At 51.9% G+C, this 21,571-nt stretch overlaps 10 protein-coding genes across 10 annotated transcripts; 3 read left to right on the top strand and 7 right to left on the bottom strand.

The window, feature by feature from the left end:
- Positions 1-329: 329 nt before the first annotated feature.
- On the bottom strand, positions 330-1,512 carry BD324DRAFT_173782 (hypothetical protein). The gene is made up of 6 exons (XM_022012095.1): positions 1,274-1,512; positions 1,164-1,216; positions 897-1,112; positions 598-839; positions 467-545; positions 330-415 (listed from the first exon to the last, which is right to left on the bottom strand). The coding sequence occupies exons 1-5, from the start codon at positions 1,293-1,295 to the stop codon at positions 503-505; spliced, it is 576 nt and encodes a 191-aa protein (XP_021868518.1). The 5' UTR covers positions 1,296-1,512; the 3' UTR covers positions 330-415; positions 467-502.
- Positions 1,513-2,499: 987 nt separating this feature from the next.
- BD324DRAFT_637203 (hypothetical protein) lies at positions 2,500-4,072 on the top strand. The gene is made up of 4 exons (XM_022016978.1): positions 2,500-2,719; positions 2,765-2,857; positions 2,898-2,992; positions 3,057-4,072. The coding sequence occupies exons 1-4, from the start codon at positions 2,668-2,670 to the stop codon at positions 4,041-4,043; spliced, it is 1,227 nt and encodes a 408-aa protein (XP_021868517.1). The 5' UTR covers positions 2,500-2,667; the 3' UTR covers positions 4,044-4,072.
- Positions 4,073-4,312: 240 nt separating this feature from the next.
- On the bottom strand, positions 4,313-6,573 carry BD324DRAFT_653506 (hypothetical protein; the record flags this gene model as incomplete). Its single annotated transcript, XM_022018664.1, has 3 exons — positions 4,313-4,336; positions 4,377-5,643; positions 5,690-6,573. 3 exons carry the CDS (start codon positions 6,571-6,573, stop codon positions 4,313-4,315), a joined length of 2,175 nt encoding a protein of 724 aa, XP_021868516.1.
- A 590-nt stretch (positions 6,574-7,163) lies between these two features.
- Positions 7,164-8,582, bottom strand: BD324DRAFT_657960 (NADP-dependent oxidoreductase domain-containing protein). Its single transcript, XM_022018874.1, has 3 exons — positions 8,392-8,582; positions 7,791-8,295; positions 7,164-7,734 (listed from the first exon to the last, which is right to left on the bottom strand). The coding sequence occupies exons 1-3, from the start codon at positions 8,419-8,421 to the stop codon at positions 7,226-7,228; spliced, it is 1,044 nt and encodes a 347-aa protein (XP_021868515.1). The 5' UTR covers positions 8,422-8,582; the 3' UTR covers positions 7,164-7,225.
- A 348-nt stretch (positions 8,583-8,930) lies between these two features.
- Positions 8,931-11,991, top strand: BD324DRAFT_653504 (tim-barrel domain-domain-containing protein; the record flags this gene model as incomplete). Its single annotated transcript, XM_022018663.1, has 16 exons — positions 8,931-9,115; positions 9,170-9,474; positions 9,531-9,621; positions 9,677-9,819; positions 9,865-9,946; positions 9,985-10,067; positions 10,108-10,220; positions 10,275-10,478; positions 10,529-10,612; positions 10,657-10,792; positions 10,818-10,990; positions 11,043-11,297; positions 11,339-11,521; positions 11,570-11,676; positions 11,726-11,757; positions 11,819-11,991. The coding sequence occupies 16 exons, from the start codon at positions 8,931-8,933 to the stop codon at positions 11,989-11,991; spliced, it is 2,349 nt and encodes a 782-aa protein (XP_021868514.1).
- An 18-nt stretch (positions 11,992-12,009) lies between these two features.
- On the bottom strand, positions 12,010-13,377 carry BD324DRAFT_173468 (hypothetical protein). Its single transcript, XM_022012094.1, has 3 exons — positions 12,585-13,377; positions 12,326-12,528; positions 12,010-12,267 (listed from the first exon to the last, which is right to left on the bottom strand). Exons 1-3 carry the CDS (start codon positions 13,089-13,091, stop codon positions 12,048-12,050), a joined length of 930 nt encoding a protein of 309 aa, XP_021868513.1. The 5' UTR covers positions 13,092-13,377; the 3' UTR covers positions 12,010-12,047.
- An 80-nt stretch (positions 13,378-13,457) lies between these two features.
- BD324DRAFT_653502 (putative transcription initiation factor TFIID 111 kDa subunit) lies at positions 13,458-17,235 on the bottom strand (the record flags this gene model as incomplete). Its single annotated transcript, XM_022018662.1, has 13 exons — positions 13,458-13,657; positions 13,716-13,755; positions 13,821-13,929; positions 13,977-14,128; positions 14,180-14,532; positions 14,582-14,996; positions 15,037-15,301; positions 15,351-15,511; positions 15,558-15,653; positions 15,702-15,923; positions 15,974-16,310; positions 16,358-16,649; positions 16,725-17,235. 13 exons carry the CDS (start codon positions 17,233-17,235, stop codon positions 13,458-13,460), a joined length of 3,153 nt encoding a protein of 1,050 aa, XP_021868512.1.
- A 200-nt stretch (positions 17,236-17,435) lies between these two features.
- BD324DRAFT_637184 (hypothetical protein) lies at positions 17,436-19,314 on the top strand. The gene is made up of 7 exons (XM_022016977.1): positions 17,436-17,483; positions 17,560-17,653; positions 17,724-17,829; positions 17,887-18,344; positions 18,390-18,543; positions 18,592-18,690; positions 18,737-19,314. The coding sequence occupies exons 2-7, from the start codon at positions 17,561-17,563 to the stop codon at positions 19,276-19,278; spliced, it is 1,452 nt and encodes a 483-aa protein (XP_021868511.1). The 5' UTR covers positions 17,436-17,483; position 17,560; the 3' UTR covers positions 19,279-19,314.
- A 799-nt stretch (positions 19,315-20,113) lies between these two features.
- On the bottom strand, positions 20,114-20,478 carry BD324DRAFT_653499 (hypothetical protein; the record flags this gene model as incomplete). The annotated part of the gene is made up of 2 exons (XM_022018661.1): positions 20,114-20,206; positions 20,266-20,478. The coding sequence occupies 2 exons, from the start codon at positions 20,476-20,478 to the stop codon at positions 20,114-20,116; spliced, it is 306 nt and encodes a 101-aa protein (XP_021868510.1).
- Positions 20,479-20,778: 300 nt separating this feature from the next.
- BD324DRAFT_173455 (hypothetical protein) lies at positions 20,779-21,540 on the bottom strand. Its single transcript, XM_022012093.1, has 2 exons — positions 21,022-21,540; positions 20,779-20,971 (listed from the first exon to the last, which is right to left on the bottom strand). Exons 1-2 carry the CDS (start codon positions 21,286-21,288, stop codon positions 20,855-20,857), a joined length of 384 nt encoding a protein of 127 aa, XP_021868509.1. The 5' UTR covers positions 21,289-21,540; the 3' UTR covers positions 20,779-20,854.
- Between the last annotated feature and the right edge of the window lie 31 nt (positions 21,541-21,571).

Here is a 21,571-nt window from a genome sequence, read left to right as displayed (position 1 = left end):
CTTGGGCTGGGCTGGGCTCGCCTCCACCGTGTGAGGTGCTTGAGAATGTCTGAAACACGGCGGGATGCTCACAGGAGACACAGCGAGAGAACAGCGAATGGCTATCACGTCGGCAATCCGCCCGCGTCTCGATGGAGAGACATGCATACATGCCTGTCGGGTCGATTCATTGAAGTAGAAGAAACCAGTCTGCAGAGTAGAACTCATGCCTGAGAAGTCTCGACGTGCCACTTAGAAGAGGCCTGCGAGTCCCAAGACCCGCTCATGGGTCGATACCTGATGACCTCGATTCTGACCTCTCCATTCTTCAGGATCGCCTTGTTCAATGTACATGGGTCAGTGACATCACCATACTTGCCCAGCACCTGACTGTTCAGGTTCTCCAACTGAGACGAGTGACCGATCAAGGCGATAGCTGGGGACTCCGTCAGACAATTCGACCGACGCATGTGGCGGAGAAACTCACTGGCAGGGACACTCGTGTCGATGGATTGAAGGTACCTCAAATGATCCACTGCATCATCCAGTCCTCTCCAGTTACGAGACTTCAGGGACTCGTCAGATTCTCGCACCGCAGCTTTAGGTGCGATCTCTGACCAATCTGTCTTCCTCAACGACGGGAAAATGTCGAAATTGGGACGCATGACATCAGCCTTGGGATGACGCTGAGTGATTCCCCGACGGATCGCGGATTCGTTCCTACATGGCCAGCACTCATACTTCTCATCGTGCTCCGGCATGTCGAACGGGACCCGGATGGAATCGCCAAATGACTTTCTGAGCTGTGTAATCGTGGAGCCCTTGTCGCAGTAATTGCAGTGGCTTCGCTCCGCAAAGTCCTGGATCATTTCCAGTCAACGATCAGAGACGTGGAGAATGCCACGAGATCAACTCACGCGAGTGATGTTCAGAGCTATACTCGAGTCGTAAACAGGCCCAAATGTTGCCAGCCCAGTCTGCACAGCGCGAGAACAACTAGACGCAAAGATCGCCCGTCTATCTGGAAGTGGCATGCCCTCAGAGACATTGGCCAGCATCAGCTGGCCTTTCTCTTTGGCTCTTTCTTCTCCGAGCTCTGTGAGCTTTGCATCTTGTTCAGTCTCAACGTATTGCTTAGTGATCGGTCAGAATGTCACATGAATCGTTCTTGAATCGCCACCTACGAGACCACATTTCACGAGATCAGGATAAGTCTCGCCCCTCACATTGGATGTCGCTGGCGTGAGACAGGCTCAGTAGAGCTTACGAAGTAGCCGGGGCAGCATTGACTCACCTTGTTCGTGCCTTTGCTCCATCAGAACCAGAGTCTTCCAATTATCCTCCTGATTCTTCTCCGAGAGGGCTATGATCACCGACAGGTCAATAAGTGTTCCTCAAAAGGGAATCGCAAGAATGCCACCCTCCAATTCCTTTCTAAACCCAAGCCATGAGTCACTCTTGAGACCAAAATTGTTCTCGGCCTTTGGATCAGACGGTCATCACAGCTCTTACACCAACGTATTATGGCTCACTCGATTCTCCCATGATCCTTCTGCGCCATCGAGCACGTCTTTGAAGAAAAGTGAAGATTGCGATTGATACTGGTATCGCGGCGCTGGCGTCACCTGTGCGCTTCTCTCACAGTCATCCGGTTTATTACAGCCGAAGCACTCTTGCTTAGTTGAGTCAAAGGTCCTTGAAGGTGTTGGCATGGTTTCATTAGAGGCTAAGGAAGTCATTGGTTCGTAGAGATGGGAGCAGGATATGAGAGCAGTGATGGCTCGTTAGGTCTAGGTGAGAATAGTGATTATGACCACCATTCAACAGAGATAATCAAGCGGACAGACTTGTGGGGCGATTTTCACACGCTGCTGAGGACCCCCGATGAGCCATTGACATCCCGTTGGAGAACAAAGGGCGCGCGACCTTGCTTGATCCTGATGAAGCTGAGACGCGTCACGCTGAGGGTCTCATCCCCTATGAAAGGAGGCGGCAGTGCTGTCTCCAGAGTGACAGCAGCTCCGTTCATTTGAAGGCGATATACGAACGTTCCCCAGTGTCCGCGCTGTAGGCCCGAGTAGCAGCTCAGATTGACAGCACAGGTTCCCACGTTGAACTCGTGTTCGGATTGCAGACAACAGATCGGTTGATAGTGGCACGAGTTGGTAGGTGACCGAAAGAGGCGCTATACACCAAGCTAGCTAGAGGAGAGACTGACTCGATACAGCCAATTGGTGCATGCACCGCTGTCCGGCTCCGCCTCAAACGTCGACCCTAATCGTCTAATCGTTATACGAGCGTTCCACGATTACGGGACCACACTAGAAATGGCATGAAACCCAGAGATTCATGGTGACGTTGGCTCCCACTTGCACCGCCAGACTGATAAAAATGGGCATTTCGACCGGTGCCGACGGTGTTGAGAACGATGGCGGAAGCGATGCGGAAGCGATATCGGTATCGATGTGATCTTAGTGTATCAGATCGGTTCCCTTTGATTCTTTATGCATATTCTGATCGGTCAACGATGCTTATCAGATATCGACGATATAATGAGCGGCATTTCAGACTCTCCGCAGACCAAGCAAACGAAACCTTCGTCCTCACTCAGTGCTGCTAGGTCAGCGCTCCTGTACAGAACCCTCCAGACGCCTCATCAAGCCTTCTGACGACACTCTTATCTGAACGATGTCGTCCTCCAGTGTAGGAATCAAAGTCATCATCGTCGGCGGAGGTCTAGGTAAGATTCACAGTAGCCGCCGTCATCTGATTCCACGCTGCACAGGCGGGACTTGTCTCGCATTGGCGCTCGCTCAGCGAGGCATCAAGTCCGAGATCTACGAAGGCAAGGCAGAGAGGCAAGATATTGGAGGCTCCCGTACGTGCCGAGGTCTGTAAGCACAGCTGAAAGGGATCAGTCACGTTGGCACCAAATTGTCTTCGTGTTCTCGATCAGCTAGGACTATGGCGGGATCTTCGAAAGCAAGGCACAGAGTTTGAAATTATGAACCTTGTGAGGCAGAATCTTCTCTACAACCAGCTTCTTATGCCACTACACGCTGCTCATATTCTTGCAGATCACCAACGACGGGTTCCAGATTGGCAAGTTTCACATAGGCTCGAGAGCTCGATATGGGTACCCAGCGTTGCGCATCCGCCGATATCGACTACACCAATGTTTAGTGGATGCCGCCACCCAAAGCTATCCCGAGCTGATCTCGATTCAAATGGGTAAAAAGGCAGCCCGGGTAGAGAATCATGCCCTAAATCCAAAAGTCCATTTCGCAGATGGTACGGAGGTGACGGGTGACTACATCGTCGGAGCGGATGGTATCCATTCGATGGTCCGTCAAACCATTTGTCCAGACTCCCCCGAACCTCAGTACACTGGCATTGTGTCGATTGGAGCTATGATATCCCCAGGTCAAGTCAAGGCCTACCCGATGCCGTGTATAGTGTACGGTCGAACCGGTACGATCGGACTCAGTCCATGCGGCGCTCAGGGCGAGGGCGAGGAAGCAGCGAGCTGGTTCGCCACACTCGAGGTGGAAAAGGAAGAGACTCGAGCAGGGTGGGCTGAGATGAAGTCGAGCGGTCAAGCCTTGAAACTCGCAAAGGAGCGATTTGCCGATTGGAGAGGACCAATCGTCGACTTGATCGAACAGGCACACAACAATCCAGACTCGACTCTTCTGTGGGCTCAATACTCTGTACCAGAACTCCCTCGATGGCACTCGGATCGGGTGGTGCTCATTGGAGACGCAGCTCATGCCATACCCCCTAGCGGCGGACAGGGAGCCGCACAAGCTTTCGAAGATGCTTGGTTACTTGCTGAGGTGCTGGCCAAAGGTCTGAGTCTATCCAAGTGGGAGGCAGAGAGGAGGAAGCGACTAGGCGTAATCAACAAATTCACCCAACAATCTGGTAAATCGAGACAGGTCGGCAAGGCAAGCGTGGCAGCTTTCAACGTGAAAAAGTGGATGATGTGGACCTATTTCAAGATGTCAAGCATCGGAAGGGGAGATGATCTGTACTCGTACGATGGTAGCAAAATAGCCCTATGATATGATCATGAGCGTCATTGTCAGCACAGCCTGTCAGCAGCTGGCCAGAGGATACTTTTTGTGAAGCCAAAGAGGTACATGAAAGGCGCACAGCGAAAAGATGGGGTAGTGAACAACTGGAGAAGGATACAAATAAGGTATTCACAACATAGGAGAGGTAGCAACAAGTTGATGATGAGAGTTAAAAAGTTCGCAAGCTATTGATGGGGTCCGCAAGCCGTAAGAGAATTGTTGGGGAGTGAGTGGGAAAGTTGTATGCTTTGCCGTGTTCACAATACTAGAGCCACGGCACCCTAGACAATATTAGCGTCAGACACTGCCTCGGCGACCCACGTGATGTATCATGTCCCAAAATCGACGTCCTCTCGAAAGTCGCTGTGCTGGAGGAATTCGCGTGACGTGTGGCTCCCGTCGTTCCTTAGAGGTCCTATGCGTCTTCGTCCGACCCTTGGACTGGCGATCAAACTCGTCACGGCCCCGATACTCAGGGGCAAAATCACCGTGTGCCTCATGGTAGACAGCTTTGTCTTCGTTGACGATTCGTTTGGCCTCGTTGACCAATTTGTCGAGACCACGTTTGGCCTGTCGCAATGACTCTGCACTCTTCTCCTGCATGACGGTGCTTTGCTCTTCCAGATACTCTGCCATGGATGCGGCATGACTTTCGAGGTAAGTTGTAAGGAGATGAATTCTCTCCTTGGCTTTGTGCAAAGTTTCAGGATCCATGTTTGGTGTAGGGATATCTGGCATGTTCGACCTGAGTCTCACTGTCGCATTGTCAAGGATATGACGGGATATCGATACACCGCGGGTGGCGCGTCGCAAAACGAATTGGCTCAGAGTAGCCGAAGCCTCGGACATAGTCTTCAATAGCGCAACAACTTCTTGCCATTCCTTGCGTAGCTCGAGCCAGGCAGGCCCCCAGATCGAGCCGATATAGTCGAGGAATATGGACGATTGATGTCGAGTATAATTCGAGCCGCGGAAGAAGGAAGACCACAGGAAAGATCCGAGATATTCGGATAATTCACAGTTACATTCTTCCACAACAGCCGTATGGTTGACGTGGTGCGAGGTTTTCGGACGGCGCCGAAGTTTGCGAGCCACAGAATTCCTCCAGGTCTCTCCCGTAGTAGCAAGCGCAAACTGAGTCGGTCGGACTGCCAGATCCGTGTTGTTGTCTCGAATTGAAATAGCGCAACAGGAGCTATTGACCGCCGCTTTCCTTTCCTTGCCCTTGGAGGATGCCTTGGTCTTCGCATCAGCTTCTAGCTTTCTCGGTCGGCCAGTAGAGTCGGGTTGACTAGGTAGAGCTTTGTTCGTGGTCGATGATAAGGTAGACAGGGCTTGCTTGATAAGCTGCAGGTCAGGAACTTTGCCAGTACTGGACGACGCGGCAGCATCCGAGCTCGACAGGACCGTGAAAGCCAAAGGCGACAGTGCAATCTGGTCCCAGAGTGATGTTCGACAGGCAGGGGGCACGGGAGTATCGCCCGATGAGCTAGGTTCCACGACCACTGAGCGGCGACTTGTTAGGACAGAACCGAGCAGTCCAAGCGAAAGCAAAGAGGTAAGAGCAATCAGGGACGCTCGAACCGTCCTGTCATCATCAGCGGGACGCCGATTTGGAGGGACGATAAGCTCACCATTTCTTTCTGGGACCATCTAGGGTCCGCGAAGTCTGTGATTTGGTTGGGCGTTCTATAGTCTCCTGAGGTTTCTTGTCCTCTCTGCTGGCATCCCGATGAGGGTCATCATGCTTCTCATTGTGCCAACGCATGCCACCAGTCTGGTGTGTCTGAATATCGTCAAAACTCCCCAAGACAGCGTAGCTCGGCCCAAAGTCCTCGTGATGATCGATTTTCTGTCTGAGATCCGGTGGAACATTCCAAAGCCTGCTGCTATTCTCCAACCAACTCTTATCGATCGGCCGCAGAGTACTAGACGTGTCTCGTCGGGGATTGATAGGTTTGACAGCTTCCGAGGAGATACTGAGGAGATTGCCCAATGACCCGCTTGGGGTGGTGTTGTCACTGATAGTAGCGGATGTGAAGGAGGAGCTGCTTGGATCGGGCATGATTAATCTGACTTGAGATTCCGAGAGCTCCCTTAGACGGCGATTGACAGTCGCTCTGGAGTCGGTCATTTCGGAGAGAGTGGACGCCGTAGCCTCAGCGTCGATGTAAGATCCATCCAAGATTGAAGGGGCCGGATCCGAATCAAGGTGAACGAGATCGTCCACATGTTCGCCGCTCGAAGTGCTTTCATCATCTTCCCATCGTTCTCGACCCTGAGGTTCGCTGCTTGAATCCGAGAGACCGATCACAGAGTCTCGAAGCGAAGAGCCAGGTTCAGAGGATGTCTCGTCTTGGTCATGATCATGAACGAAGAGATAGGAGCTCTCAAGCTGATCGTCTACCGAATGAGTAGTGGTGGGAGACGCAGGGGGTGAAAGGTTGCGTAATGGGGTAACGTGATGCCGGAAGGGGGTCCCAGGCCTTTCAGGCTGGGATCTTGCAGAGGTCGGCATGGTCCTACGTGAGAGCGTTAGCCATCATATATCGCAAAGACTCGCGCAAAGCTCTGGGACTGGCGATCCTAACGACCAGGGGAACAATTGGGATGCAATCGAGAAAACCGGGTGAGACCGGGAAAGGGGGGAACAAGGGAAGACAAGAAGGGTTATAGATAAGACGGACAGAGCGGATCTCCAAGGAAGCGATGTCTCGGGACACTGCACTGCACTTTACAGTGCATCGAGAATGATCATGGAAGAGACTCTGCCTTGATAGAATCTGGGCCTACTCACGCGATATCTTGACTGCCTCCCAGCTGAGACGCTGAGACAAGCGTATTGGCCACCCGGGTAATAAATCACCCAGCTGGATATGGGACCATGGACACTGCGCGCAAAGTCGAGCTCAGTGATGTAAGGGTTAGATTCAAAAATCGTGCCCGTGTCTAGATGTCTAGATCGTTGTCTGAAAGCGTGCTAGATATCAAGATCTACCGAATCGATGTGATAGCGTGTAACTCGACACTACGGTCAATGACCTTTGGCCCGGGAACTCGGCGGGAAGATCCGGGGTAGAAATGCGGGGTATAGCGGCGAATGTGGCAGCTACGAGCAGCTCCATTCATCCTGTCCAACTACTACTTGATCGACTGCTAACTTTATCCACCTAGTGCTTGTATGTGTTGTCCCAATCATATCCGTATTCCAGCTCTCCGTGCCAGTATACAGGCGATACGGCCTTGACATGGAGCCAGGCCTCGTCAATGACCTGGACAACCTCCTCGGGCAACGGACCCTTCTCCAAATCCTTGATATTTGATTCAAGCTGGTCGACACTCGAAACTCCGATGATGATTCCATCCTTGCCATTATCGATGTGCAGCTTACTGTGGTGCACAGTCCATCGCAGAGCAATCTCCAGTAGGGTCAAGTTGTGCTTGTCTGCGACCTTTTCAATTATCTCGAGCGATTCAAACGTGGCATCCCGAAAGTATCGCTTTCGATAGTTGCTGCCTGTCGAGGCCTGAGCCCCGAATCGGGAGTGGGGGTCCTCGACCTTCTGATCCTTGGATTTGATCTTGCCGGAGAAAAGACCTCCAGCGAGAGGATTGTATACGACAATTTCAAGGCCGTAACGGTGACAAGCGACAATGAGCTCGCTCTCGAGGTTTCGAGCTGGCAATCAGGCGTCAGTCAATGGTCAAGTCTCTCGCATAATGAGCTATACTGACTAATCGCATTGTACATGCCTTGGTAGATGGAAGGTTTGACCCATCCCCTCTCCTGGCAGATGGTCACGCACTCTGCCAATTCGTACGCGGTGAAATTGCTGATACCCAATTGCTTGAATTTACCCTCTTTGTGAAGCTTGTTGCATTCTTCCAGCGTCTCAACAAAGGGGGTATTTCGATCGGCAGCGTGAAGGTAAAAGATATCGACACAGTCCGTTCCCAATTGCTCGAGATTCCACTCCAGTTTAGCTCGAATATTGGCGGCATCATGACCTCCTCCTTGGCCTCCAGGGTAGAATTTGGTCGCTAATTTGAGGTCACGTTCCTTCCAATTGGCCTTGCGAGTCCAAGCTTGTTGCTCTGTCCCGCAGTAGCTATAGGCTGTGTCGACTTCATTGTAGCCTAATTTTTGGAGGTCGTCGAGAATCTTGTTGAAATCATCCATCGACGTCACTCGAGCTCCTTTCTCCTTATCGGGTCCAAAGGTCATGAGACCGAGGATGATCTATGGGAGGGGCACATGTCAGCTTGTTTGGCAGCTGCGACGTGAATGAAGGATGTGAACCGAACCGGGCTGAAAATAACACGGCGACATACTCACTCTGGGCTTCTTGTGTTGGGTCGCTGACATGATGTTGGGCGTACCAATGGTTTTTTAAGAGATGAGCCTTGTGGATGGAGATTCAGATGGGAGAGTTGTTTGAGGTCTCTGAGCTGGGGAGATATATATCGCACAACAGACACAAATATTAAGAACGACGCCTCGTCGGAATTGGTGGGATCGGTTCGGGGAGGTCGGTGGAGTTGACGACGAGTGGAGGTGGAGGGTGCTCTATTTCCGGTAAAGTCGGAGGTCTCCCATGACGTGCATGCTGATGTTGCCAGGCGATCAGCAGGGCCACAATGTTTGGTTGGCTGAGCGGAGCAAGCGATGAGTGATGTTGTTGGACGTCTATGTAACTGGTGCCTCGAACAGCTTCGGCAGCAGCCTTCACGTCCCCTGTTCATTAACCATGACTGACCGGCCACCGGTTCACCGGGTCATTGCCCGCATGTCATCTGGACCCAACTCTGTTGTTCAAGTTGACAACTGACATTCCACTGACTCTTGGCGGTGGTTCCACATGAGCTAGCCTGACTATGTTCACTCCGTCTTTCTCGGTCTTGTCGACTGGGATACTGCGCTGGCTGTCGCTCTTTCCATCCCATGACCGGGGCGGATTTCCCCACTCTGCCGTCAAGGTTCATTCCTCAAATACCATCGAAGGCGAACCGCAGGGTGTGCATGCTATACAAGCCTTGATCAAGCGCAGACTCCCAGAGAGGTCAGTCTTAGGCATCTCTATGCATAGTTCGTCCGCCTGACGATCATCGACCAGCTACCATGATCGGTTCACCCTCCACATATCGGATGATTTGGGCGGAAAATCAAACGACGCCTTCTCTGTAATCTACGACCAGTCTCGCAGCGAAGATCAGATCACTATCACCGCCTCGTCCACCTGTGGTCTCTCACGTGGTGTTCTATCCTTCCTTCGCGATCAAGGCGCAGACATTGCATGGTCCGGTGACTCGTTCCAGTATCTCCCGGACCCATCGGATCTGAGGTCTTCAGATCTGCAAGGTGGATCATGGGCTAAATGGAGATACTTTCTAAATGTCGTCTCTCTGTCTTATACGACTGGTGAGAGAAGTTCCTGTAGGACGTCCGTCCGTCCGTCACTAAATAGCCCCCTGTAGTCTGGTACGACTTTGATAAGTGGGAATATCTCTTGGATTGGGCCAGTCTACATGGCTTTAACATGATTCTTGCCCTCGGAGGGCAGGAATAGTAGGTTACGGGTCACTGCTTTCGTGAAGCAGGAGGACTGACTTGACTGATCTAGCATCTGGGCAGAAGTGTATAAAGACTTTGGCATGACGGAGAATCAAACTCTCGGCTACTTTTCCGGACCAGCTTTCCAAGCCTGGCAGAGGATGGGCAATATACATGGTTCTTGGGGTCAAAACGTGACTCGGGAATGGGTCGGTGAGTCGATGAGCCTCTACAAAGTATGCTGAACTCTGCACACAGAAAAGCAGTGGGTTCTGCAGAAGCAGCTCGTAGCAAGAATGGTCGCTTTGGGAATCACACCCATCTTGCCTGGGTTCAGCGGGTGAGTCAAGCGGCTCGGCGACACTCACGAATCGCTAGCTTTGTTCCGCAGGAACTGCATGAGCTCATTGGGGGACCAGAATTTATCAAGGCTTCGAATTGGAACGGCTTCTCCGTCGAAAGTGAGGTTCTCGACAGGTCTCTTCAGACTGACCTGGTAAGACAGCGACAACCACGCCATTGATCCTACTTGGGACACATGGACTTTAGTACAGGAAGCCTTCTTAAAGAAACAGCAAGAACTATACGGCGGCTGGACATCTCATTACTACTCGGTACGCGTGATTCCCTTTGTCAGTCAGCTAGACGTCTGATGCGCTTGGCTACAGATCGACCTCTATAACGAGCTTCAGCCTCCATCCACTGACCTTTCGTACCTGACTACAAACACTCAAAGCGTCATACGGTCGTTGCGTAATGTGGATCCCGAAGCAGTCTGGGTCATGCAAGGGTGGTTCTTCAATGTCGACAAGGGCAGTTGGACTGAAAAGACGGTCAAGGCACTGCTTCATGGCGCTGAGAAGGACGAGATCGTGAGCCTCTGCTGCTAATGCATCAAAGCGAGACCAACTGATAGCCGTAGCTTATCCTCGATCTCACATCAGAAGCTAGCCCGGTATGGAACGAAACAGAGTCGTACTTTGACCACGACTGGCTGTACTGCCATGTGAGCGTGCTGTCAAATCTCGAACTAGCCTGACCGTGGACTAGCTTATGAACTATGGGCAAGAGCAAGGCTTCTATGGCGAGCTCACTCATTATGTGAACGAGATCATACGGTCGCTTCACACATCAAAGTCGATCAAAGGCATGGGGCTGACCATGGAAGGCATGTCCATGCGTGGAAGTAGCTTCGCTGATCAATAACACAGGCATGAATCAGAATGAGCTGGTGTATGAGCTCGTCACAGACACCGCATGGAGCGACGGTGTCCTGAATCCTGTTGAATGGCTCAAGAGATTCATAAGGAACCGATATGCTCTCCGTACCGCCTCGAGCAGGCACGCCGTGTCTCTGGTCCAAGAGGCATGGCGTCTCATCGCCGTGAGGCTCCACAACTTTATCTCCTGGCGTCATCTAGCTAAACATTTGATAGGCTACGGCGTACGAGAATCGCAATCCGAATCTCAAAGCTGTCAACAAGGCTGCTCTAGAACTGGTTCCTACTCCTTGGATCATCGAATCTGACCTCTTGACGTACAACACTTCGGCTTTGGTGGAATCATTGGACCTCTTGATCACGGCTGCGAACCATGATAAACGGCTCTTGAGAGTGAAGACATTCCATTATGATCTAGTGGACGTGGCGAGACAGGTCTTCATGAACGCTGGTGACAAGATGTATCGGACGGTGAGCGTTGCGTTTCTTCCTGGCTGATGGTCAATTCGCAGATGATTGCCAGTTGGAAACACGGAAACCAAAAGGCAGAGATCGAATCCGCAGGAAGATCCATTGTCGACTTGCTCAAAGATGTGAACAGAATTCTCGGCACCGATGATCATTTTCTCCTGTCTTCCTGGATAGCAGATGCGCGGAGCTGGTCCGACGATTCCGCCACTCAGGACTTCTACGAGGTAAGCTATGTCTACGCTCTTTTCTGCTAAGATCTGACTTCTCTCCAGTTTCAATGCCGAAATCAGATCTCCATATGGGGCACGCAAAATGTCATTCCTTGGCCGCTTGATCGGTATGCGTCAAAGAGCTGGCATGGTGTACTCGATCCATTCTAGTAAGTCGTGCAAATCGACCGCTCGAGGTGGTGCTGATGCAATATCTAGTGCCGATAATTGGGAAGCGTTCTACGCATATCGTGAGTCATACCCGCTCAACCAGGGTTGTCCTCGGGCGATGAGCTAAACTTGATACTCCAGTCATCCGACATCCTCCTGAGGCTTATAATCACACTGACTGGCTGGTGCAGCTGTCCCATATCGAGCAAAGGTGGAATCAGCTTGTCGATGGCGGGAACCGCCCAACTGTTATTTCCACATCTGCTCTGGAGCTCATCAAGCTTGCGAGGGTGAAGTGGGCAAAATGGGTCTGAAGATATGCATGAGGCATGGAACCTCATATCAATCAAAGCACCATCGTTACCGCTTCTCATAAACTCAACTTCTTCGTCTCTCGTGAACGACCTCGTTGGACCGAGCTGCCTAGATTCACCTCGCCGTCGATCCACGGTACCAGGCTTAATCTGAGTTTCCCTCTCTCTTTCCTCAAAACCCAGCGCTCCAAAGTAAAGCTCTCATAAGCTTTTGCAGCCTGTCGCATGGCATGTATATGTCTTGGTCCTTTGGTGCCTTCCAGCGCTTGCTGTCGGCTACCAGAAAGGTATCAGGACAGTGTTTGAAAAGGATCTGGTGAAGCGCCATGCTCACCTCTGCCACACGCAAGTCGCCAGATTTTGACCTTGATCATCTGGTTCGCCATACCAATACATGATCAATCCTCCTCCCTCGATGGCTTCGTAATGCGCTGCTCTATCCGCGGAATATAGCGAGAGATTGGAGGAGCTTGCCTTCCGCTTGGAGCGGAATACAACGCAGTACCATTCTCTGTGCATGTCCAGGGGCAGACCTTCCTGCAGACAAGAATGATCAGCCTAGATCTTATAACAGACACCGCGGCATTGCTCACCAGATCCGTCCAGTTGAATGCAATATCATATCTCTCTGTGGCATACCTCGACGAACTAGCTCTGAATCCCTCGAGGGTCTGTTGTAGTATCATAGATGGTCGGTCGAGGTCGTCCGAGTAGAGATGCGAAAAGTTCCCTTGTGTGACTAGATGTTCTTCTTCTCGCCTCGGTTCGATCAAGTTTGGCAAGACAGGCAAAATATAAGAAGCATTTTTGACGCCTGAAGAGCCTGAAGAGACCTCTTGCTGACGATAGGATGGACGTGACAGGGGAGATATAGATCTTGAGACGATGGGATGAGATGTTGGGAGGACCACTGCGTGATGCTCCCTGGAGGCTACAGAACTCAAAGTAGAGAAGGGGCACTGGAAGGAGATTGAGTCGTTATGCTGGGAGTCATACTGAGAAGGGTATAGCGATGAAGGTGCAGGACACTGGATGCTATCCCAGCTGTTCTGGTCCTGTTTACGTGAAAACGGTTGGAGCTGATGCGCGAGAGCAGTCATGGTCGTAGATGAGTATGGGGAATATAGTATAAACGAATGTCTTTCTATGTATATACCTTGGATATATCGACTCGACCATGTCACCACTTATTGCACCATCAGATACACACCTACCTCAATGAGCCATCGCCAGCCAGGCAGCCAGCCAGCCAGTCTGTCTGTCAGTTCAGCCGCAGCCACAGACAACAACAACACACTGTTATCATCAGCACGTCAGATCTGACGCCATTCTCGCATCATTTCTATGCTTATTTTATCAAACCCACTGCAGCTGTTTCATCTCTGCACGTGGTCTCAAACAATGCTGTCTACATCGATTATAATACAACAAGGTGTTACACACGGATGATGAAGGCTTTGGTCGAGTTATGCGCCAGAGGGAGGTCTGTTTAGACCCAGCTTGATCTTGATGTTTGTCGATCCTTCTGTAGGTGGTGGAGGCATGGATCCCTCGTGAGGTGAGGGAACATAGGTCATACCATACATTCCAGCTTGAGCGCCGGGTGTAGTGCCGACGGGGGATGGAGCCGTGTTGGCATTGTACTTTGGACAAGCTCGATTGGCACCTGTGCAATGAGTCACATCAGCTCAAGACCAAGACCACCACAAGGGGAATCATCTCACGGGTGTGCCCGACTTGCCCACACGCCCCGCATTTTCGTCTCTGTAACAGTAATTAGTGTTGAATTCGGAAATCTGAGTCACAGGGGACTTCAACAGTCGACTCACGCCAATCTCATCGTCACCTTCATACACCGTCAACTCGCCAGCCATACTCTTCTTCCTAGCCGCTCGCCGGAGCTGATTCTTCTTGAACTTTTCGAGGTTCTTGCGGAGGCTGTTGCCGCATTAGGACCCAGAGAAGATGCAGGAAAAAGCACTTACGCTTCCATCTTGATGGCATCATCTGCACCCGTGGGCTCAAGCTCATCCGGATGGTCCATGTAGTAGTTCAGTTTCTGCTCCTCGATCCGTTTCATATACGAAGCGATGACCGCTGGATCTCTAACAATCTCAGTCACTTGCTTGCCTTTGATCTGCAGACACGAGTATCAGCATACGAATTTGAACGTTAATTGTTCACCCACCGTACGGCGGATTCGCATGACCTTGCCTGCCCCAGCGTTACCCGTGTAAGCGCTCTCGCCGTCTGCTGAGAACGCGCTCGGGGAACGAGGGCTCTCTATCGGGGTTGCAGCCATCGAGTTACCTCGGGACAACGCTCGTCGGCTGTCGGAACGAGCGAACCTCGGACCGAGCGCGGCAGAAGTCGCGCCAGGCCTGTCAAGATCATCCTCCCCTTTGAGCTCAGGCGGTACAGGGTTACTGAGCGCAGCCCATTGAAGATCCCAAACTTTACGCTTCTCTTCCTCGTAGATGATCTGTTGGGCCGTATTCGAGATTTTAACAACGTTGCCCCCGGCTTTCTCCTCTGCCTCCACTACGATTTGTCAGTGATGTCCCAAATCAGGGGCTGTCAACATCCTCACATCGTCTGCCTTGCTCTGTCTCCCCTTTGCGCAAAAAGTAACTCTTCATATTCGTCCGCAAGAAGCTAAATCCCTCTCCTCGGCCCGTTGGATCGCCTTCTCCATGCACCATCAGCCAAGCTTTGGACGTTTCTGCGCGCTTGAAATTGAGCGTGGTGCTCCATACGGCCAGCTGCTGTTCGACGTCCAAGTTTGAATCGTCTCCGAACTCGTCATCTTCCTTGCCCTCGGCAGTCTTCGAGTATCCCGCATCATGCAAATGTCGGGCTCCGACTTGCATGGCCTCGTACAGCATCGCCGCTTCTGGTGGACATCGCTCAATGACTTCCTTCCTGGTCTTTGGGAAATCATAGTCGGGGTTCAATTGCCAGAAACCTTGATTCGGGCCCTCACGACGAGCGTACATAAGGAATTCCTGCGAACATGAGCTCTCAAATCGCCCTGATTGTACTCACATTTCCTTTGATTTTCAGTCTCTGTCGGATCTGCAACTCTGTCTGATCCGGGAAGTATTTGATCAACTTGCTCAATTTAAGCTTGCCCTGCTTGTTTCTTTGCATCAAAAGCCAAGCGACGATCATGAGTCGTTGTTTAGCCGTATTGGTATTCTTTCTAGCGTGTGGGCCTGGCACTTCGGACTCGTTGGGTACAGTCTGACCGACAGTGAACAAGTTGTTGATCATTCGGAGGTAGTATGACGCATGACCGTTGATGGTTTGACTGAAAGTGTATCAGTTGGCTCATCGAATCTAGGACGAAGCAGACACACCGCACAACTAAGAAGTCTGACGACTCTGGCTGATGTCGAAATATGGGAGCTCGGAGTAAATTGTTGTGAATAATTTGCGTTACCTTGCCTCGATCGACATAGCCCAAAAGGTAAGGTTCGCCATCTCCCACGTTGAGAATGGATGGTTGACCGAAATCGAGCTTTGCTATTTCAGCTGGTTGACTGGATGACCATGATCGGACCCACCTTTGGGACCGACTCGTCCCTGTCGTCCTTTTTTCGATAATAGTTGACGATCGTTGTTCCCATGCCATACCCGCTCATGATTGGTGGATACTCCTCCTGAGGAGCTGTTGAGTACCAGGCCTTGAGATCTTCGGGCTGACTCACCGAGAATTCCAACAACACATATGGACCCTTCTCAGACATGCTCAAATCTTTAGTCGTTTTGAATCGCTCGGATGGATCTGCCATCAATGCCTTGTTCTTCTTGCTGATGGTGGCCGATGGGTTGGATTTCAATTTGGAAAAGGACAATGTGACGCCTGTGGGGAATTGCAGTGCGGGTCTCCGCCAAGCGCGCGCCTCGGCTTTGGACAAGGTTGTTTTGTACTGTGCTCAGTCAGTTCAAAGCGAACAGCAGCAGAGGACGGTCAGCTCACGAAAGGGATCTGTAGATTCTTCGCTGGGGCCGAGTGGAACACTTCAATAGCACCGAAAGTTTGACGGATCCTATAGCGTGACTCGCGACTTCTTTCATACAAGTGGTCGTTTGAAATGTTGTAAGGGTCCAATTTGGCCAGAGGTCCGGTCCGAACTGGGCCAGAAGTCAATGCTGCAGGTCGAGCTACATCGTCCGACTCCTCATCGCTCTGAACAAGGCCGGGAGATAAGCGCGACGCGTCCCAGATAATATCACTGAGCCAATCTCCTGAGTCGAGAATGTCGTTCCGAGGTTTCAGCGGCTCTATAGGGTTGTCCTTTTCTTCCTGCACCGAGCTTCATACATCGTCAGGAAATTGATTCACTGCCATTGGTATACTCACAGCGCGTTGAAGATAATGTCATCCTCCCAGTCTACGAGGTTCAACGATGCACTCCCTGTGTCCTCGGTGAAAGGCGTAAGAGGGGTAAAGTCGAGATCTATTCCGTGTGGGGGACGTTTCAAGTCTATGAGCCGAGCGGTCTTTGCAGACTTGATCCATTCTGGGTCGAAGTATCGTCCGATAGGGGTCTCATAAAGCGCCGAGTGAGAGTCGACGCTCGGTAGAGGTTCCAGATGCTGCAGGAACAGCGATTGTGGTGGTAGGTCTGTATCCGCTGCGACTTTGAACGGGTCTGCGCGAAGATGAGCTGTCTTATCCTCTGACTTCCATATGGCCATATGGGGAGATGGAGTGTATGATAACTCACACTCAATGTGCTCTACTTTCCGTCTCTTCTTCCTGCTCAGGTCGGCTCTCCAAGCACGCCTCATTGCGGGTGTTTCGTAGAACACCTCACTCATCTTGAGTCTCTTGCCGTGCTCGAAATCTGGCCAGAGCTTCTTGACTCGCCCAGCATCGCTCTGCGCCTTTTCCAACTTTTTCCTCTCTCTGGCCTCCTTGGCCTTTTCACTCTCCGCCTGAGCTTGCATTGCCTGAGCTCTTCGGACCCATCTTTCCTCCTCTGCCTTTCTAGCTTCCCTAGCTCTCAATTCCTCGGCCGTCTCCCTAGGGAGCTCTGAGTCCGAGACATCGTCCTCATAATTCTCTCCATTGTCCGACTGGGCATCTACATCATCGAATGCAGAGTTGCCTGCCCGGGCCTCGCCACCAGAAGTCTTGGAGAAGAAAGAGGAGAAGGCGGAAGGGTCAATTCCAGACGAAGCGAGGACTTTGCCCAGACCAAATGATCCTCCTAGATTCTCCCCGTCAAGATCCATGGTGGTCCAACGTCTCTCATCTGGCGATGCGCGATCGCTGGTCGTTGCAGGCTCGCCAGATCGTTGAACAAGAGTGTGGTTGGATGACTTGAAGGCGAGAACCAGAGTCGTATAAACAATTTGCGCCTATTTTTGGAAGGCCTCTCGCCTATTTTGTTTGATGTCGTAACGAGTCTCCGATCGCCGGTCCACTTGCTCATCGACTCTTCAATGCGATGAGGAGCACCCAGCGAGCTGGATAGAAACAGGTGCGAGATCCTCAAGTCTCACGGAGATATCGGATAAGGGGTCCTTGAGTGTCCACTCACCTTCTTGTCGTTCTAGCATGAGTTCTTTGCGAGACCTCGACGATATCGAGCTCATCTCGACCCCTATCACGCTGCCAAATGGAGTGACGATTCCCAATCGCCTGGTGAAGGTGAGTGATGCAGCGCGGCGGAGCATACTCTCCGGAAGCTCCGTGACCGATACCAACTAATGACTCTCAGGCCGCCATGGAGGAAGGGATTGCCCACTGGGGAGGTCTACCGGGCGAGAAGCACCGAAAGCTGTATGAGAGGTGGGGAGATGGCGGATGGGGTGTGGTCATAACAGGTAGGCGCGAGACATCGAGATGTCCAACGATGATGGTCTGATTGTTCTGGCTTTCAGGTAACGTTCAAGTCGATCCAGGGCATCTCGCCACGCCACATGATCGCTCGTACCCGTCTTCAACACCCGATACTATCGCAGCATACAAGCAACTACAGCAGTCTGCGATTGGGTCGCCTGAATCTTCGACCTCACATCGTACTAGAGCTCCTCCTCTGACCATTTGTCAACTTTCACATCCAGGCTTACAGTCTTCCTCGACAGCGTGTTTCTCCCGATGGCCGTGGTCTCCCGCGGTAGCGCCAATAGGGACTCGTCCAGACATGTCAGGCATAATGGGCTGGCTGATCTCTCGCGTTCTGTGGCCAAGACAGAGCCGTATATTGGACGTGCAAGGCTGGCTGAGGATCGTAGACCTCTTTGTCGACAGCGCGAAAGGGATGGAGATGGCGGGTTGGGATGGTGTACAGATCCATTCGGCGCACGGGTATTTGCTTGCAGAGTGGATCTCGCCATTGGTGAGTTCAGCGAGTCTGACAAAGCCATCTGACCCAATGTTGCAGACTAACCCTGAAGCATTTCCCCTACCGGGCGTGCCAGCATCGGTCGACCCAAGGCTACATCCGTTATATCTCATCGTGATGGGTATTAGACGATCAACACCTCCTTCCTTCGTGCTATCTATCAAGCTCAACTGTTCTGACTTCACACATGGCGGTGAGTGTAATGCTAGATTGCAATGCATGACACTTATATGCTCCTCAGGACTGACAGAAGACTACGCCACCACACTCATCACGGAGATTGTATCATGGAAGAAGGTGGACATCCTCGAGATATCTGGTGGAACGTATTCCAGCCCAGGTAGGGTCGAACGAGCACATCGCGAATGTCGGGCTGACGTACACAGCATTCGCCACGCCGGAAACGGTTTCTACACCTGACTCTCGTCAATCTTTGTTCGCCCACTTTACGACCTCCCTGCTTCCTCATCTTCCTCGTCCTCCGGGGGGGCCAGCCATCATCCTGACGGGGGGAATGCATGATCGACCCATCATCGCAAGCGCGATTCGGGACGAAGCATGCGATCTCGTTGGAATAGGAAGACCGGCTTGTATTCGACCTGATATCCCAAACCGGATCATCCTCAATCCTGATCTGTCTGCTGAGCAGACTCGGTTAGGGGGCTATAACATTCCCGGCTCAAATGTGGTCAAGAGGATCTTTGGGGGTGGAAGCAAATCTGGCGAAGGAATACCGCTGGTTGGCGCTGGAGTGTCTACTCTGTGGCACGAGTGGCAGCTGTGCAGGATGGGGAGAGGCGTTGAACCGGATCTGGGGATGGACTGGATATGGGGCGGAGTCATATTAGAGCTGCTGTGGTTTGGTCTGCTACGTGGAGGGCCACTGGTCTGGTTCTCTTCTCTGTGGCGATCGAAAATAGCTCTGTAGTTCGGTGCGCTCGGAATGCATCGCTATCTTGATGTACATACAGGCCTCTGCTACCCAGCGACTAGGGCCTCATCCAAAGCGCCACGCTGTTCTACTTGCCTCCGCCCTTTTCGAGGCTTTTCGGAAGCTCTGCAATCCTCTTGTGAAGACTCTGACTGGGGGCCAGCAAGACTGATAGGTTCTGCTTCGAGATCCCAAGCTGCCCAATCATCAGCACACGGAGACTCATGAGGCTCACCTCTGCCGCGAGCGCTTCCCGGTCGACGTGCTTGAATCCAGCCTCAATGACTCTCTGAGCGATCACTGCGGTATTTGGACCAGGTTTCCCCGAGGAGCTTTGGGTGGTGATGGATCTTTGCAAAGTTTTAACCTTGGTCTTCTTCTTCTGACTGGGCGAAGGAGTCGCTGACGAGATGGAAGATGATTCCCGAGAAGGTGAAGAGGATTGAGATCGCTTCATGGCCTCCCAGGGATCTCAGTGGATTCCTAGATGTATGCTACTCACAGTCGTTCAGATTGCAGCAGGTTGAAAGACGAAGAGGCTGACGTTTCGGTCGGAGGAGCAAAAGTGAGAAGAAGATGAGTTACACAACCCTTCACGACCTTCATGTCTATCATGACCCGAAACCCATGCCTCTTCACAAAGGTGCCTACGGTATCCAGGGCCTTCTGCTGGTCCTTTGAGTGCCTCGGGTATGTCGAGACGATCTCACGTCATCACAGAGTTTGCTCTCTCGTGGCCAATGATACTGGAAAGTACCTCAGTCGTTGGAGAGCTGGTGTTCAGAATGGACGTCGCAATGATCATCATGCATGTAGCTAGCCATGTCATTGCTCAGATTCCCCTGACCCACTCCATCACGCGTTTTCGGATGTTGAATCGATTGGGCTCCATCTGCTTGCACAGCTGCTTCTTGGTGACGCCAAGCTGTGAGGGGTCAGAATGTCCCATTGACCGCTGAACGGTAGACTATTCAACATGCTCACCTCCTGAGCAAGTTGATTTCGGTCCACATTTGCCCACCCAGCTGTAATGAGTCGCTCGAGGAAGATGGCATATTTCTCAGTCGTGAAGACTCCAGGCTCGGCATTGTCCTTTTTGACTGTTCGTTGCGACGGGGAGTGTTCGGATTTGACCCTCTTCTTGGGAGGAGTGCTGGGCTCTGGAGAGGTACAGCAGAAGGATGGAGATCGTTTCATGACAGTATGCTGTGACGCTGGAGCGGGGTTGAGTGAATGCGGAGTGAGTTACGTCAAGAACGATAGAGTGAGGTTCACCGCCAAAATCCAAGGCCTAACTTGACAACGGGTCTATGTGTGTGCACCTCAGACACAGCGCATTCTTTGTACACTTATATGACCTGACTATTCCATTGGAAACCCCTGTTATTGATGCCTATCCACATCTCACGCTGGACATCAGTGAATGCGATGAGACGGTGCTCCCTCCTGATTGTGGCAGCAGGTGCCTCAACGAGACTGTCTCTGATCAGTTTTGCGATCCAATCGTCATGCATATGAACCAATTTGCATTCATATCACCTGGAGGCTAGAGGGGTCGTTGTCGACCCCACTCTCATGCCTTTGCATCCTTCTGATTGACACCGCCCTTAGCCCATTCCATGAACTTTCGCCGAAAGTTGGCGCGATTCGGCTTCAGCTGATCCACAAGTTGCGATTTGCTGACTCCGAGCTGGACCTCTGGCGTCAGCTCGAAGTCTACCGGGAGGGCATCCCACTGACCTTCTGTGCGATCTGCTCCTTGTCCATATGCTCACTCGCCAAGGCCATGAACTCCTCAGACAACACAGCAAACTTCTCAGCGGTCCATACCCCTGCAGCGACACCTCCTCCAGAAGAGCCATTCGTCGAAGTGTTTTTGGACTTCTTGGGCGAGCCAGAGCTTGACTTTGCCTTCTTGGGCGAGGCAGCTTTTGGAGAGCTTTCGAGCTGTGTATCTCCGCTAGGGGAAGGGGTGAGAGCGGGCGAAGGCGATCTCTTAATGGCCATGATGCTGTAGATCAGGAGGTCCGAGTGATCAAGTTCAAGAGAAAGGAGCGGTTTTGCGGGAGATCTGATTCGTCCAAGTATATAGACGGCAGCGAAGAGAGGCTGACGAGAACGGGAGATCAAGTAACGGAGATTGTCTCGATACTTCTATTGTGACCGGTTGTTACCATGTCGATGTCGTCAGCAGACGTGCCTGACGACCATGTCAACAGACAGCATTTCCCTTCTGCCTCATGGACAATAACGACACGAATTCGCTTGATACGCAGCGATTGTCTGTGAC

This window comes from Kockovaella imperatae (assembly GCF_002102565.1).
Source record: "Kockovaella imperatae strain NRRL Y-17943 chromosome Unknown BD324scaffold_15, whole genome shotgun sequence".
Classification (NCBI taxonomy): domain Eukaryota; kingdom Fungi; phylum Basidiomycota; class Tremellomycetes; order Tremellales; family Cuniculitremaceae; genus Kockovaella; species Kockovaella imperatae.
This window is presented reverse-complemented; position numbering and strand designations above follow the sequence as displayed.

Excerpts from the sequence above, each read along its gene's own strand:
- BD324DRAFT_637203 (XM_022016978.1), top strand. The coding sequence starts at position 2,668 with ATGTCGTCCTCCAGTGTAGGAATCAAAGTCATCATCGTCGGCGGAGGT. Across the intron at positions 2,720-2,764 it reads CATCGTCGGCGGAGGTCTAG|GCGGGACTTGTCTCGCATTG; the intron begins GTAAGATTCACA and ends CACGCTGCACAG. Across the intron at positions 2,858-2,897 it reads GCAAGATATTGGAGGCTCCC|TCACGTTGGCACCAAATTGT; the intron begins GTACGTGCCGAG and ends GAAAGGGATCAG.
- BD324DRAFT_173455 (XM_022012093.1), bottom strand. The coding sequence starts at position 21,288 with ATGGCCATTAAGAGATCGCCTTCGCCCGCTCTCACCCCTTCCCCTAGC. Across the intron at positions 20,972-21,021 it reads AGGAGCAGATCGCACAGAAG|CTCGGAGTCAGCAAATCGCA; the intron begins GTCAGTGGGATG and ends CCAGAGGTCCAG.
- BD324DRAFT_657960 (XM_022018874.1), bottom strand. The coding sequence starts at position 8,421 with ATGTCAGCGACCCAACACAAGAAGCCCAGA. Across the intron at positions 8,296-8,391 it reads CCCAACACAAGAAGCCCAGA|ATCATCCTCGGTCTCATGAC; the intron begins GTGAGTATGTCG and ends CCCCTCCCATAG. Across the intron at positions 7,735-7,790 it reads AGGCATGTACAATGCGATTA|CTCGAAACCTCGAGAGCGAG; the intron begins GTCAGTATAGCT and ends CCTGATTGCCAG.
- BD324DRAFT_173468 (XM_022012094.1), bottom strand. The coding sequence starts at position 13,091 with ATGACTGCTCTCGCGCATCAGCTCCAACCGTTTTCACGTAAACAGGAC. Across the intron at positions 12,529-12,584 it reads CATTCAACTGGACGGATCTG|GAAGGTCTGCCCCTGGACAT; the intron begins GTGAGCAATGCC and ends TCTTGTCTGCAG. Across the intron at positions 12,268-12,325 it reads GCGACTTGCGTGTGGCAGAG|CCGACAGCAAGCGCTGGAAG; the intron begins GTGAGCATGGCG and ends CCTTTCTGGTAG.
- BD324DRAFT_173782 (XM_022012095.1), bottom strand. The coding sequence starts at position 1,295 with ATGGAGCAAAGGCACGAACAAG. Across the intron at positions 1,113-1,163 it reads ATCTCGTGAAATGTGGTCTC|CAATACGTTGAGACTGAACA; the intron begins GTAGGTGGCGAT and ends CCGATCACTAAG. Across the intron at positions 840-896 it reads TAGCTCTGAACATCACTCGC|GACTTTGCGGAGCGAAGCCA; the intron begins GTGAGTTGATCT and ends GAAATGATCCAG.
- BD324DRAFT_637184 (XM_022016977.1), top strand. The coding sequence starts at position 17,561 with ATGAGTTCTTTGCGAGACCTCGACGATATCGAGCTCATCTCGACCCCT. Across the intron at positions 17,830-17,886 it reads ATGGGGTGTGGTCATAACAG|GTAACGTTCAAGTCGATCCA; the intron begins GTAGGCGCGAGA and ends TCTGGCTTTCAG. Across the intron at positions 18,544-18,591 it reads TTCTGACTTCACACATGGCG|GACTGACAGAAGACTACGCC; the intron begins GTGAGTGTAATG and ends TATGCTCCTCAG.